This window comes from Corticium candelabrum, chromosome 7, assembly GCF_963422355.1.
Source record: "Corticium candelabrum chromosome 7, ooCorCand1.1, whole genome shotgun sequence".
Taxonomy (NCBI): domain Eukaryota; kingdom Metazoa; phylum Porifera; class Homoscleromorpha; order Homosclerophorida; family Plakinidae; genus Corticium; species Corticium candelabrum.
Genome location: NC_085091.1, coordinates 355,674 through 371,538, shown reverse-complemented (window position 1 = coordinate 371,538; position 15,865 = coordinate 355,674). Strand labels below are relative to the sequence as shown.

Sequence of the window (15,865 nt, the reverse complement as noted above, 5' to 3'; positions counted from 1 at the left end):
AACAGATTGTTTTATTCTCTCCCAAACTGTAAATGTAACAATCACAAAATGAAAGCATCCTAAACATTAACAAAAACTACTGAAATGTCTGAAGTCATAGCTATTATCCTAATGAACATAGTGCTGAATATCTACATCAAAGAAATAATCATCTATCTTACCTACATGCAATCTACTTATCTAACTCTAGCATTACATCTCTGGATAATTATAGAAATATGCCAACGCCATCTTGTCCTGAAGTCGGCTTCAGTACTTCTGCCCTTCGAATCTTTTGATTTCTTTTGAGAGTGAGTTCAGGAAGTTATCAGCCTCCTGACCCCAGAACCCAAAGTGTTCAAAGACCAGAAGAACTAAGTTAGATGTTGTGCCATCCTGAACTGACAGAGCTTTGTATTTGCTTTTCTTTCTCATCTCACGTCTCTCAGCTGCACAGCTTACTTCTTCAGATGCTGATTAGAATTTCCTTGCTCCAAGGGTGGGTGAGCCATGCTCACATGCAACTGTGTGCGTGATTCATTGTACACCAAAATATCAAGGCAATTCTCAGACTCGATGTACTGATCTCTTGGCTCCTTGCAATAATGCAGTTGGAGCTCGTACAAACAACTGCACCATCCTGACACTATAGCATCGCGTTGCCAGACTGGTCCACTGCTAAACGTGCAGGTGAGATGATAACCAGTTCCATCCAGTTCTACTCCACATTCCCATTTGTTTATATATATACATAACTTAATTAAAGGCAGTTGGTAGACCAAGACTAAAAAATGCGACCGACTGACAGACAGACAGACAGACAGACAGACAGACAGACAGACAGACAGACAGACCAAAAGACAGACAGACAGACAGACAGGCAAGTAGGCAGGCTGACAACAGACAAACTTACAAACAGATAAACTAATAAAACTTAAAACAGATACAAGAAGTCAACAAACACAATCAAAAAAATTTACAAAAATAGCATAAATGTGTGCTATCAACACAAACATACAAACCTACTTTACAATGACTGCAGCTCTGATTAAGTCTCAGTGTTAAGACTGAGTGTTACCTGTAGCAACAACAAGCAACAACTACAACACACACACACACACACACACACACACACACACACACACACACACACACACACACACACACACACACACACACACACACACACACCTCTGTCCTGTCCTGTCCTGTTCAAAAGCTACCGTAAAAACGGTCACGCTTGCCTCCAAGAGGCAACAAGTCCAATGAATGAACATTGTGATTGCTAGAATTCTAAACATCTGTGAACTGTCAATCCTCCTTTACTTCGAAACCATTTTGAAACAATTTGAACATTGGATTGCACCCTGTTGTTACTTATAGGTTTCCTTCTCTCTTCCATACACTTGTGTCTCACCTTATCACTCTGTCTTCTAAAGGTCCTGGAGCACACCTCACACATCACATCCCTGACTCCCACACGAGCACATGTCCCCATTCTCTCTCTCCAACGTTCCAAACCATCACGACACAATGTACTCCAGCCAACTCTCAATCTAACAGCCTCATCATACCATTCCTCCTCTGATAATTCAATGTCTTTAAAATCTCTTCTCATCATATCTCTCCATCTCTTCTTTGGACAACATCTGGGGTGACGCTGAGGCAACCAACCAAAGAAGGTTCACTTTGGTATTCTATGGTCTGGCATCGAGCTAAGTGTCCCAATGACACACACACACACACACACACACACACACACACACACACACACACACACACACACACACACACACACACACACACATACACACACACACACACACACACACACACACACACACACACACACACACACACACACACACACACACACACACACAAACATGGACAAATGTCAAGCCCTCCACGTCATTTGACGTCAACTGTAAGGTCAGCTGAGGAGATAACTCCCCCTGCCTCTAGAGACAAGGCCTCCATGCACTACGTGGAGGCTTAGGGCTAGCGCTACAATCCTCCTGGAGCTTGGCTGGAGTCATCCAGGTTACCGACTATGGTGCAGCTCTGGGACTAGACACCAAGGCCCACAAGTACCCGTCTGCTGAATGATGTTACTGCCAACCAGCAGTCAAGGCCACCCCAGTCAATGACCAGGTACTCGTTTATACTCCTGAGTTGAGAAAAGCAATTGTGTGTAAGTTTCTTGCTTGAGGAAATTATGCCATAGTTAGCCATCACTGTGACTTGAACCTGCAACCTTGCAAGGTCCCAGATGTTTCATTCTCCAAATGCACTCTCTAACAAATTGAGCTACAGCACCACACACCCAGACACACACACACACACACACACACACACACACACACACACACACACACACACACACACACACACACTAGCCTCGGCCTCCCAGACCCATGTAGCGCCAATTCAAAATCGTCCTCCACGGGTCTGGGATGGTACCGCATCTTCTCAATATATTGCTGTTGGTCCTAGGACCAGCATTAGTGTTCAGTTTCATAATGCATACCTTTCCAATTACAGCTGTAATACAAGAACGACGAAGACAGGTAGCGCTAGAACATCATGTCGCATCCCGCTGCACGGGTACCTTTGTGTTTACAGTAGCTACGGTTTTATCATTTGTGTGTTAGTAGGGAACACGAACGGGACGTTAGAAAACACTTTTTTTACTAATGGTGCCACGGACACGATCGGTATGTGTCTGATCGCCGTGAATCCGCTGCAAGTAGCTTTTAGTCGCACATGGAGCCGCAAATTCACGATGAAAATTCGTAATGTGCGCATCCGCTAGCATCCGCTGTGACTCGATCGTCCGGAATTGCCACGAAATCGTGACAAAACTTTGCCGTGAATTCTCCGCAAGACTTTGTCTAGTAGACGTGATTATAAAGTTGTTGAGAATGCAGCTGGCTGGCTAGTGTAGATGTTGAAGGATTGGTTTGAACAAATGGTTCTACTAGGTGTCGTTACTGCCGTTGACAGGTGCAGAATACAAACCACGACATGTAGGGACGTGAGTTTGCGTGAAGAGCGCACTAAAAGTCATCGTTTGTGTACAGTGTAGTCTTTGGTAGACAACAGATATGCATGAGATGTCTTCAGCTGTAATTGGAAAGTTATGCATTATGAAACTGAACACTAATGCTGGTCCTAGGACCAACCGAAATATGTTGAGAAGAGGCGGTACCATCCCAGATCCGTGGAGGACGATTTTGAATCGGTGCTACACGAGACTGGGAGGCCAAGGCTACACATACACACACACACACACACACACACACACACACACACACACACACAAACACACACTCACACACACACACACACACACACACACACACACACACACACACACACAAACACACACACACACACACAAACACACACTCACACACACACATACACACACACACACACACACACACACACACACACACACACACACACACACACACACCAAGAACGTGCGTGGGCGTGGGCGTTTCACTATATAATTTCTACACTAATTTGAGTCGAACCTTCTCCACGTTTCAAGTCTAGTCTGTGCACTCACTACAACTCAAATTTGCTCTGAGAATAAAGAATAACGAAACAATTAGAAATAGAGACGAGAATATTGGTTTGTTTGATTACCTGAATGATGTCCATGTCTACTGCCCCAATCCTTCCCTGAATGGGTTTTCTGACTGCGCATGTGCACAACGTGTATGCTAAGCCCCTCCCTATTGTGCACTGAGCAAGTTGCTGCTATATGGCGGAACGTCAGTCTACTGCTAACCCTAATGGTATCATTTGTGGGTGGAGATGTAGTGTTTGTTTCAGTTTTGTTCGTTTTCGTTTACAGATTTATATTTGAGAGCGGGGAAACTGTTGAATGAGAGAAACTTTGTAGATGCGGAAAGAATTTACCATAAATTGCTGTTACTCTTCGAGACAGTAGAACATGCACCAATAGAGAAAGCACGTGGTTAGTGTGTAAATGTGTGAAGGTGTAGAGATCTATTGATATCAACTATTCTATTTAAATTTTGTTGGAAGCACTTAGTTGGTTGGGAAGGTGTCTAGATGAGCAACATAAAGTGAATGACGCTGTAAAGTTTACAGAACAATGTTTGTCTATTGTACGAGATATTACACCTCAACATGAAGAATTTCTGTCTGCAGGTAAGTGTGATTTCTGTTTTATTCATTGTTATGAGTTTATCTCACTAACACAACGCTTTCAACCTCTATTGACCGTTTACAGGAAATTTAGATAGTAAAGTTGAGGGTTACATCTAAAATCGTTCATTTCATCAGTTCTGTCAACAGTTTGTTTGTCAATTAATGTTTTATTGAATATGAACTCAGGATTGATATTAATTTGATATTTTATATTATTTTACAGAACAACAATTTTGGTCATTAATTAGTAATTTGGACAAAGTTTTATTAAATCTTGTTGCATTTGCTTTTTTTCCATATTCTTCATTTGACATCATTTGTTTTCGTTATGATGGCAATTTGTTCTTCCATTAAGAGAATTACAATTTATAGCAGAATTTTTGTGTTTTGCATAAGTTACAGTAGGATGTGACTTATGTGAAGACTTTGGGACCTGCTCTATTCATAACTCTGAATAATCCAGATAATTGCATGACGTCTACTCACTACAGCTAAGCAAATCGTTTAACGTGTGGGACTGGTGAGAGTGGAATGTCTGCAGTTTGTTCTTTGTTTTGATGATGTCCCACATGGTAGAGCTCGCAATTGCAAAGTCTTGAGCAATGCAGACGTAGCTGCAGCCACGTGAGGCTTTCTTACAAATTTGTATCTTCTCTTCTATGGACAGAACCACTCTAGTTTGCTTCTAATTTGCAGTTGCTACATTTTGTCAATCACAGATGAGGACGGGTCGTACTCTTGCAGTAGGTATTGTTTTGTGTGCAAAGCTAAGGTGAGTGGGAGGCAGCCTGTGTCTGGTAGACGGACGTGTTGGGATAACTGGTGTTTGTGTGAGTGACATCCTGCTGTAATATTGTTGGATATTGAAGAGCCGTCCATCAACAGATACAAGTCATACTTTGTCAGAAATGAATGTAGAACAATGAGAGTAGCATAGCTGGTTGTGACAAGAGTTTTCTAGTAATACAGCAATACAAAGAGCCACAGCAAGTGAGAGCAGCAAGGAAAATGCATTCTATCTTTAATTTAGTGTCTAGGGAAATATTAATGCAGAAGAAAGTAAAAGAAAAGTAGAAATGTGAGTAGTGCAGCTAGATTTTCATTATGATTTATGTGCACTATGTCTAGTGTAGTGTGTGTTGAGAGGTGAAGATGTTGGGAGGGTCTGACAGACTGTGAAGAGAGACTACGACTAGAAGAGATGACGTGACTGACTGTTGTGTTGTTGTGTCTCTAATTTAGTGTTACACAATATGGGAGGGTATCTATACCATCAGGGCAAGTATGTAAGAGCAACAGAACATCTAAGAGAGTCACTCAACATCCGCCGTAGATTGTCTTCTGTGAACAAAGTCATCATGGCATCAAGTGAGTAAGAGTGATGTTGTGAGTTTGTAAGTGAATGTAATATTGAGTGTTAGGTTTATGAGTTTGTTAATTAATGAAGTAATGTAGTGTTGCAGCTTGTGTAGAGTGTAAGAGATGAGAGGAACACATAAACGGGTCGTCAAGGAGGACAAATAGACAAAGAGAGAAGAAAAGTGAATTTAGACATTGTGAATTGAAGTCAACGTCTTTAGTTAAGTGGAGGGAAGTGATGAAAGTGGAGAAGCACGACTTTATACGAGTCTTTGTGTTGCATTTGTGAATGTTAATAGATACGGTCAGATGTGGTCGTTGCAAGCATGTTTGTTGTATTGATGCAACTGTCAGATTATTGGTAATGTGGAGATGAGGGCTTTAATTGTGTCACATTTGTAAATTGGTTGTACGTGTATGTTTGTGGGAAAGCAAGGATGTGAGTTTATTGGATGTCAGAGTAACGAGGTGTGACTATGTGCTGATGTTAGAGTGTGTGTGTATTTATGATGGAAAATTGCAGTCGTGATTATGATGTTTGCTGGTTTGTATTTATTTGTGTGATGTGAGAAAAGAATAAAGAATGCTGATTCATTTGCTGGTAAAATTGCTAATCTTGAATCAAACATTTATTTATTAAATATGAAATATTGGTTTGTGATATTTTGTTTTGTAGAAATTTGAATTTATTGATAAAGGATTTTACATTTTATTTATTAACATTAAGGCTTTTAAAATATTGATATCAATGACTTTTGATTTAAGTGTATTTTGTTGTTTAGCTTGTTTATGGTTGTCACGTTGTCTTTTCTCTCAATGTCTAACAAAAGAAGCAGAAGATGTGATGAGAGAAGGTTATGGTTTAGCGATCAGTACGGATAACAACTATAGTAAAGGACGAGGTGAGTATGGTGTGTGAATTGAAATGTTGTTTGTTGTTGCTGATTGTGTTTGAGTAGCTGCTACTCTATTGGCTTATGCAATTCAACTAAATGAAGGAACAGAAGAGGAAGTGAAAAAATTGTTACAACAGGCTGATAGATGGATTCAAAAGATGGGAGAAGGGCACTTGAAGGCACGTGGTAAGTTACAAGATGGAAATGAGTTTGAAGAGTTTAATGTTGACAGTAACATTGAGATAATCATTGAACTTGTCAGTGTGTTAGATGTGTGACATACGTTGCTGACTTGTGTTGTGTTGTGTAGTGTTGAGTGAAATGGGAGAAGTATTGGTGATAAGGGGTGGCTACAAGCGTGCCAATAGGATACTGCAAGAAGCAGCAAGAATGCAAAGACACATTTTACCAACCAACCATTGGGAGACTGCTATAAGTGAGAGATTGTAAATATGAGAATTGTCTCTTAATTATGTTTATTGTTCCTTTTGTTCAGCTCTTTGTTGTATGGCAGAGTGTCAAGTGAAACAAGACCAACAAATGGCTGCTTTGCAGTTGTTCCACGAGTCATCAGAAATGATGAGCAAAGCAATAGGTGTGGAACACCCAATAAGAGGAAGAAGTAATTCATTGTCTAGAGTCATATTTTGTTTTGTTTTAACTGTAGAATGTTTATTTGTATTCAGGTTTATTTGGTGTCGCTAAAGTCCTTTTAAGGCAACAGAAGTGGGAAGAAGCAGAAAGGATCTTGAAGGAAAGTGTCAATATTTTGGGTGTGGGTGTATGCGTACATCCCACAACAAGTGCAGGTTTGTTGTCACATGAAATGATTAGAAATGATAGAAAGTGGACAGAGTACAAGTTCTATCTTATTGTGTGTATAGCAATTCGAGATCTGAGCTATTGCTTACGAATGCTAAAGAAAGATCAAGAAGCAGTCGACATTTTGCAACAACATCAACGAGCTGTTTCTTATCATCAAGGTATACACTCATTTACTTATGAGCTCACAATTATTTTTGCAGGAAATTTTTGTATAAACTGTGCTGTAGTGACTTCCTTATAGGATGGCGGCAGCCAAAATTTGCTGTGCTGTGTAGTTCTGAGCTCTATAGGTGTTTTTTGCAACAAAAAGCGATTTCAAGGCATAAGATGCGTTAGCTACAGGAGGCTGTTTGTATTACAGTAGCATATTAGCTATTGTACGGGATTGGCTAGCCTACTGACCGTGTTGTTGTCAGTAAGAATAATAGTGGAAGTAGGAGGTGGTATAGAGTAGGTAGGTAGTGGTCAAGCATCCAGCTAGCGGACGAGTGTGAGTGTTTGGTGCCAACACTTGGCGGGCCCCATTAGGGATGGTAATTAGAAGACCATTGTGACTGAGACTTGACATGAAGGGTCTTGAAGACGTTAGCGCTGAGGAGATGATAGAGGCTTTCCAGCAGCATATACCGGAAGAACACATAGCTTGTGTTACACCTATGAACTACAATCGAGCATGGCAATTAATTCACATACACTAGTAAAGCATACAGGCAAGGGATACTTTACTTCGATCAGGAGTGATGCTGCGTAACCAAAAAAAGAACTGACACCTAACGGCATCCCTCCCGCATTTGCAAGTATTAATTAAAATGCCATATGGATTAGAAGACAAACATATAATAGTGGAACTGTAAAAACATGGACGAGTAGACTCTTACGTGCTGCGGCGAAAATATAGGTTGACGAATATTGAAACAGAACAAGAGTGTTCAAAATATTTGATCCTACGGAAGATCTCCCAAGGTATACCTGTATATCAAAGGATATCGTTTGGCTGTATACGTACGCCGTGTGGGTCAACCTCCTACCTGTTTCCAATGTGGTTTGGTAGGGCATCTAATTCGAGAATGTCCGAAACAGCTTCTGCAACATACAATTAACGATGACACAGAGGATGACCATGTATGGCAGAATACAACTAATAACAATGACACAGAAGAAGAATTTCTAAGTTAATTGAGAGATGATGGCACACTACCGATCGACTCTCATAAATATAAGTATCCCATGTCACAAATCAACGAGAGTCAAGACGATAGAGAGCATATAGTCGAACCCAGCCCTGACGAAATTCTAAATGCGAGTCAAATACAAATGTGTAATGAAGATTCTCAGTCACCCCTTGCCTAGGACTTTTGTTGGCACAGCGATGATTGGTCATCGGAATGTGGTAATGCACCGGATCAAGACACCCTAGTATCGTATCAAGAGACGCTATCCGAAGAAGACAAAACCGGAGAGCTCGTGATAGACACAATGGGCAAAGATTCTGATAACAATAACAGTCAAAATGCCCAAAAGACAAAACTCTCGAACTAACCCCAAAACAAACGAAAACCATACAAGAACCAAAGCCTAAAAGAAGAGGAAGCAGGAGTAGGAGATCTTCTTTCAAGTCCTGAATCCCGCCAATTTGCTATGTAATGTAAACGCGTAATGAGTTTCTCTTTTCCTTGTACATCAATCCTTACCGAATTTCAATGCTGTGTTTATAAGAACCCTGACAATTACTCCATAAATGTATCCTAACATCATTAACCTTGTAACCCTAAATGTTTGCGGTCTCCATGACGACAAGAAACTATCATTACTTGCTCATTGGTATCATGCCCACCGCATCTCTGTGTTGTATCTGCAAGAAACCAATTTAGGTCTAGACGATCTGTCAATGCTATGTAAATATTTTCCTAATAATTCAATATTTATTTCTCCTGGAACCAATCATTCCTGTGGAGTGATCACGGTCGTCTCTGAGCCTTCCCTGAACAAAAGTAGTTATGAAGGACGTCTGTTGATAGTAGATATCCTTGTTGACTCAGGCGTCTATCGAATCACTAACGTTTACGCTCCGAACAATGTAGCACAGAGACTGGCGTTCTTTGCAAAAACACAAGCAATCCAATCCTCATCACATTGTATGTGGAGATTTTAACGAAGTTATAAACTGGCAACTGGATCAACAACCATCAACGTTAGAAATTACCCATTGAGTGGCTCACGCTTGACGACTGCTACCGTCGAACCCACCTGACAACCCCATGCAAGTCACACTTGGTCCAGAAACAATTGTTCTTTGCGACTAGACTACTTCTTCATATCCATATCCCTGTCATCATCTGTGAAGAAATACGATATGCTTGCTTCACCATTTATAGTGACCACATGCCTATCTTAATCCAGCTTGCAGACCCACAAATGTCAGCCAGACAACCGGGAACATGGAAAGTCAACGTCTGCTTGCTAGATGATGAAGTATATTGCAACTGAGGATGTTGTTTTTGGACTGACTTTCGACTAGAAAAAGAACAATTTCGAAACATAGCAGAATGGTGGGATTGCGGTAAAGCACTGATAAAAGAAACGACTATATTGTACTCTAAAAGACGAGTAAGTTGGAAAAGAGATCACAGAACTAGTTTGGTATGGAAACTTGTGCAGCTGACAAATAAGTCGACAACTAGTTCTGCATCCGCTCACGCAGATCTAGCAGTAGCCAAAAACAAACTGCAATCTATACTAGAAACAAAGGCACAAGATCATCTGATTCGGGTGAGAGTAATTTCCCTCGAATCAGGAGAAACGTCGAAATGGTTTGCAGCTGCACTCGAATTGTCGAAAGCATGGGCAGCACATATTACAGAGATTAAAATAGAAGACAAACCGAGTGTAACGACGAGGATCGAAATGCTCTCAGAGGTAATTACATTCTACAAAAACTTATTTAAAGAAGAACCAGTTGATCCTCAAGAGGTAAACGAATTTCTTACACCACTAGTAGACCGCCTTTCACTAAATGCCATAGAATTTCTGGAGAAAGACTTTTTGGATGATGAATTCAAGACAGCAGCCAGATCTCTTAAACCAGGGAATCTCCAGGTATAGACGGACTGCCAGCAGAATTCTATAATCAATTTTGGGTCATCCTACAACCGGACCTAGAGGAAGTATTCCGGGAGTGCTTTTCAGATGGCAGACTTACCCACTCACAAAGAGCAGGTCTAGTTCGGCTGATCTACAAAAAGGTGAACGCAAAGACCTAAAAAACTGGCGGCCAATCACATTGTTAAATGTTAAATACCGATTACAAGATCATTGCGAAAGTAATGGCAAACAGACTCGGCAAAGTTCTAAACTCCATCATAGACCCAGCTTAAACATCATGTAGCATTCCAGGGCGGTGTATTCTAGATAACGTAGTGATCACGCGAGATATCATTGACTATTGCGAAGCCGAAGGGTTACAAAGTGCCATTATAAACACCAATCAAGAGAAAGCGTTTGATCGAGTCAACCACACTTACCTCAATTTGACACTTGGACGTTTTGGCTTTGGAGATCATTTCAAATCGTGGATAAAGCTTCTATAACAGCAAAGAGGCAGCCACATCATTGTAAACGGATGGAAAACGAGACTGATCACTATCTCACGAGGAGTTAGACAAGGTTGTCCACTATCGCCACTCTTACAGCCAAACCGTTGAGTGCAAACGTCCGGCGCCATACAGCTCTCACTGGAATCCGCCTTCCAGATAGTCCAACTATTGTAAAAATTGCATTATATGCGGATGATACCACGTGCTATGTGTCATTGGACAATGAATGGACAACACTAAAAGAAATGTTTGGAATCTATGCAAAAGCTTGGGGATCGGAATTGAATTTAGAGAAACCCAAGGTTTCTGGCTCGGTTCATGGTTGAACAAGACAGACAGCCCGTTAGAAATAAACTGGTCACCAGAAATATCAAGATATTAGAAATCAACTTACACCGTGGTTACCAACGCACTGTCAGAGTAAATTGGAATGCAACAATGCAAAAGATAGAACGTACCTTATGCTATTGGAAAAAGAGATCTTTGTCCTATCGAAGCAAATCTACAGTAATTCTGTCTTCTGCTCTTTCCAAAGTGACGTACTTGTCTCATGTAATCCATCCACCGCAAGACGTAGTTAATGTAATCCAACAAAGATTCTGGGACTTTTTGTGGGATAGAAGACCCCTAGTTAAGCGAACAGCGTGTATGGGATCAGTAACATGCGGGGGACTATGGATACTTCACGTGCGACTACGCTTCTGGGCGATAGCAGCAACATGGATACCGCGGTTATTTGATAACAACATCAAAGCGCCATGGAAGACCTTAGCTCGACACTAGTACTCCAATTTAGGAACACCCTATACAACCGGTCTATCTTGCTTTACTATGCCATTTCACCGACCGCACCAAAGACAGGTGCAACGATTGTTGGAGTACTACCGCACACTATTAGAAATATGGCGGAACTGTTTAGGAAACTGTATCACCACCGTTTCAGGTTTCCAAGAAGAAGCAATGACAGAACGTTTGAGGGGCAACCCTATGATTTCTGTAAATGGCAATCCACAAGTCTAGCGCAACAGGAATACCACATGTTTGGCAACCTTTTCTCAATCAACCCAACGTTTCTTTGAGGAAGGACTCTGTTAAACTACCGTGCAGTACATGCTGCCATCCCCAGAGTTGGTGACAGCTTTTGCAAAGAGATGTGGCACTGAAATCTCCGTTATGGCAACAGCAGCTGTACCTATTCTTGCTTTCTGACAACCCAACACGTTTGTCGCAAGCAACAGCATGGGCAGTCTATCAAAACCTTCTTTCACCTGCTCTTCAGGAAGGTACTTGTATATCGAGATGAAAAAGATCAGATCTTTCCATAACCAATCAGGCCCTGAACAATCTATGGTCTTTACCGTCGGTGTGCAAATTATCGGATAGCAGAGACAAGGATCACTTTTGGAAATTTCTACATAGAGCTCTGTCTACAAATTCTTGGCTCTACCACTGTAATCTCATTCAAAGCGATCAACGCTTTAATGGCTGCCAGACATCAGAAGTTATCGACCACGTCTACGGAGATTGTCCATTGTGGAGAGAAACGTTACACAAAGCCTTTACTCTTCCAGTCCTCCAGGCACATCGCAGCCTTATGAGACTTTGTAATTACTTGATCAGGCTTCTAAATCAGTCTCTTGCCAATATGCCAACGCATTGCTTGATGTATCTGGTAATAGTAATTTCCACCTTCTGACGATACCGACATTTAGATCGCCTCCAGCAATTATCCGCGTGTTTGGGAAGCATATCACAATTCACGAAAGAATGCTTGAAAGATCAAGATACAGCCAACTACTGCCGCATCCAAGACATGAATCATGATGCTCAAGTGTCAGCGCGAGATTGTAAGATCTAATGGATCAAAAGTCAAGCTTACTGAAGCATTGGAAATAGCTAAAACAAATTTTCTATTGCTCAGTCTTCACAATCATCAGTTGGAAACGTGCATCGAACAATTGAAACTAATAGCAAGAAGAGCATATACTTGTTCTACATTCAAATCAAAGTTGAAGCTGCTACAACTTCACAGCCAACACAACAAGCTATTGTGCCGCAGGTGCGTCTCTCACAGTTGGATGAAGATAGGAGAAGTGCTCAAACTCTGAGGCCAGACTAGCATCAAGGTGTAGCTACAGACTGCACCCATAAAAATCTACTGAGACTAGTTTGATCGGAAGCTGAAGTACTTTAGAAATGTTAGATTAAAGATACAGACTTATTAGAACACAATACAGTCACTAGATTCATGAAGTGTATTCTACAGTAAGTGCTGATTTTCAATTTTGTAGACAATAAAAAAACTTTGCTGTAGTGACTTTCCTTATATTCAGTGAGCAAACAATTCAAATCTAATTTGCATTAGCTAAGTCAGTTGGTGATGATGAGGTCACATGTAGCATGTAATGCGACACGAGATGTGGGATGAACGTAAAGATGGGCAGCATTCCTGCCTTGTTTTATGTAACCCAGTCATCCAACATGTACAACTATTATCTACTGTCACTCTGTTGTTCTTTTTAAGATATTTACTATCCACCACTGCTCTAGTTGCAAGTAAAGTTTGTTTATTTCACTAAAATCTGACAAGCAGACGGATGTTGTATGTCATGATTAACATGTTAAGATTTTAAATCTGTTGAACACATCAGATAGTCCTTTCCATGTTGTATCAGTAATGTATGTTGTTGGTTTAAACAAACTGTGGGAAGGTGACACTAAATATTTTTACCTTCATGTGATGGATTTGTTTGTTGACTGTTTGTCTATCTACGTACTCGGTCTTCTGTCTTCTTACTCACTCATCTGTTTATCTGAATTATTGCTTGTTTGAGTATTAATCTTTACTATTTATTTTTGCAGTCGAGCATCAAGCAAATGCATTTCAAGTTGATGATTTACAAAGAGAGTTGGAGCAGCTCAGAGAAAGCAATCGAGCCATTCAAGCAGAGAAATCTGCTTTACAGTAGCAATTGGCTGATCAGGAGGCTGCAACTCGTACCGTCACTGATGAGAATGAGCGTCAAGTCGGAGAAGTAAGGAGATTGCTGCAGGTTCTCCAGCAGTGTGATGAAGACATCAAACAATTGCAAACAGCAGTTCATGATCAGGAACATCTTGCAGCACAGAAACAGAGAGAAGCAAATCATCTACAGCAGGAAATCACGAGAATGACAAGCGAACTAGATGACAAAGAGGGACAGCTGCAACAACAAGGAGAATTATTGAATGATACGAGAAGCGCAATAGAAGAACAGAGAAGACAAATTGATGTTTTGAGGCACGAGGTACAAGAGAAGCACACGACTAATGAACATCTGGCAAGACACTTGCAGCGAAGTGAAAGAGCAGTGCAGGAGCTGCAACGACTTCAACATCAATATGACAGCGTTATACAGATCCATGATGACAGTTTACACATGACTGGATTAAAGTTGGGAAAAGGAGCTTATGGAGGTAACAGAAATGAGTGAATTGGTTGTTTACATGTAGCTATACAGTAGAGCACTATTTAGTTATCCGGACAGGTTGGGACTAGAGGGTGTCCATGCAGATAACTGGTATGAAGACTTTATTACTGCAAGTGGCTATCTTTACATCTGTTTCATATAACTTGTGTGTGCTGTGGCTGTAATTTGCGATTTTTAGTTTCCACCACTGATTTTGTGGTCACATGATGACCAGGTGGCAGAGATGAGCTGTCTAGATAATAGGTGCTCTGCTGTATGTGTATGTGTGTATTGATGGTGTATTGTAGAGGTTGGTGTTGGCATGTGGAGTGGTGTAGCAGTTGCTGTCAAGACATTTTATGAAGAACCGGTTAGAGTAACTGATTTCAATATTTCATTGATTCGACGTGAAGTGTCGGTGTCCAGTCGTGTCCATCACCCCAATGTCGTATCCATCTGTGGAGCTATCGTTGAGAATGAAGTTCCTCTTCGTATCGTCATGGAGCTTTTGGAAGGATCACTGAAAGATGTGATCAATGCTGCTTTGAAAATCAGATATCTGTCCATGAGGGAACAAGTGGATATAGCTGTGGGATGTCTGTGTGGTGTGATGTATCTTCACCAGCTACAACCTGCTCTTCTTCATGGAGACATTCGCTCTACCAATATTCTCATCAGCAAGACCATGGAAGCCAAAATCGCTGATCTGGGCTCTTGTCACTTCTCAAACGAGTCACTTTCTGTTGGTCCTCTCAGTCCAGAATACATTGCACCAGAACGAGTTATGGAAGATGGTGCAGTCCCCCCACCCAACACAACACAAGCCGACATGTACAGCTTGGGAGTCACATTTGTTGAGTTATTCACAGGAGTTTCTACAGAGAAGAAATTGCGTGAAACTCAGTTTCAAGCTGTTTTTTATGTTCCACTGCAGGACATTTGCTATGCTATGGCAGAAGAGAATCCACGTGATCGCATTTCTGCAGCAGCAGCTCTCATGCAAGTGAATGCAGTGAAGCAGAATGATGACTACACTTCATGTCCTCCCAAAAGGATGGTGAACGGCAAGAAACGCAAAGAAGACAAAGTGACACTCGTAGAGATGCCGTGGATGTGACTTAGGAGCAAATAATTGTGATGTATTTGTTTGTCTGTTTGTCTTAATTCATCCGACTTTGCTGCTTGTTATAAATGCAATAGATGATGTTGCATGTGTGTAGTCTGCTGTGCAATATGAGTTGACATTGAACTTTTTGATAGTCTAGCAGTCAGTCTCACAGTTTTTACAGTTTGTGTTGATGTGAACTACAGTAAAACGTTTGACTGTAAGTGAAGCTTTTTATATCCATGTAAATGTTTGTCAGTTGTGTGTGTCAATGCTGCAGCTGAGTGTCAGTCTATTGTGATTAAAATGATACAACAGTTTGTGACGAGAAAACTATTGAGAAGTTTTGGTTGTGCTGATGGTAGCATCAGCTTGTATAGTCTGTCCATGTCTGTCCATGTGTCTGTCTAATAATGAAGATGTTCCCCACTTCTTATTCACTTATTATGTCTAGCAACCTACAAGCCCAGC

At 41.0% G+C, this 15,865-nt stretch overlaps 2 protein-coding genes across 2 annotated transcripts; both read left to right on the top strand.

Annotated features, from left to right (window-relative positions):
• Window positions 1-3,754: 3,754 nt before the first annotated feature.
• Window positions 3,755-13,838, top strand: LOC134182371 (uncharacterized). The gene is made up of 11 exons (XM_062649767.1): window positions 3,755-3,764; window positions 3,848-3,970; window positions 4,042-4,167; window positions 5,410-5,535; window positions 6,309-6,428; window positions 6,486-6,608; window positions 6,733-6,858; window positions 6,919-7,044; window positions 7,109-7,231; window positions 7,307-7,405; window positions 13,703-13,838. Exons 1-11 carry the CDS (start codon window positions 3,755-3,757, stop codon window positions 13,807-13,809), a joined length of 1,209 nt encoding a protein of 402 aa, XP_062505751.1. The 3' UTR covers window positions 13,810-13,838.
• On the top strand, window positions 13,817-15,806 carry LOC134181954 (probable serine/threonine-protein kinase DDB_G0271682). Its single transcript, XM_062649251.1, has 2 exons — window positions 13,817-14,296; window positions 14,598-15,806. Exons 1-2 carry the CDS (start codon window positions 14,011-14,013, stop codon window positions 15,404-15,406), a joined length of 1,095 nt encoding a protein of 364 aa, XP_062505235.1. The 5' UTR covers window positions 13,817-14,010; the 3' UTR covers window positions 15,407-15,806.
• The last annotated feature ends 59 nt before the right edge of the window (window positions 15,807-15,865 follow it).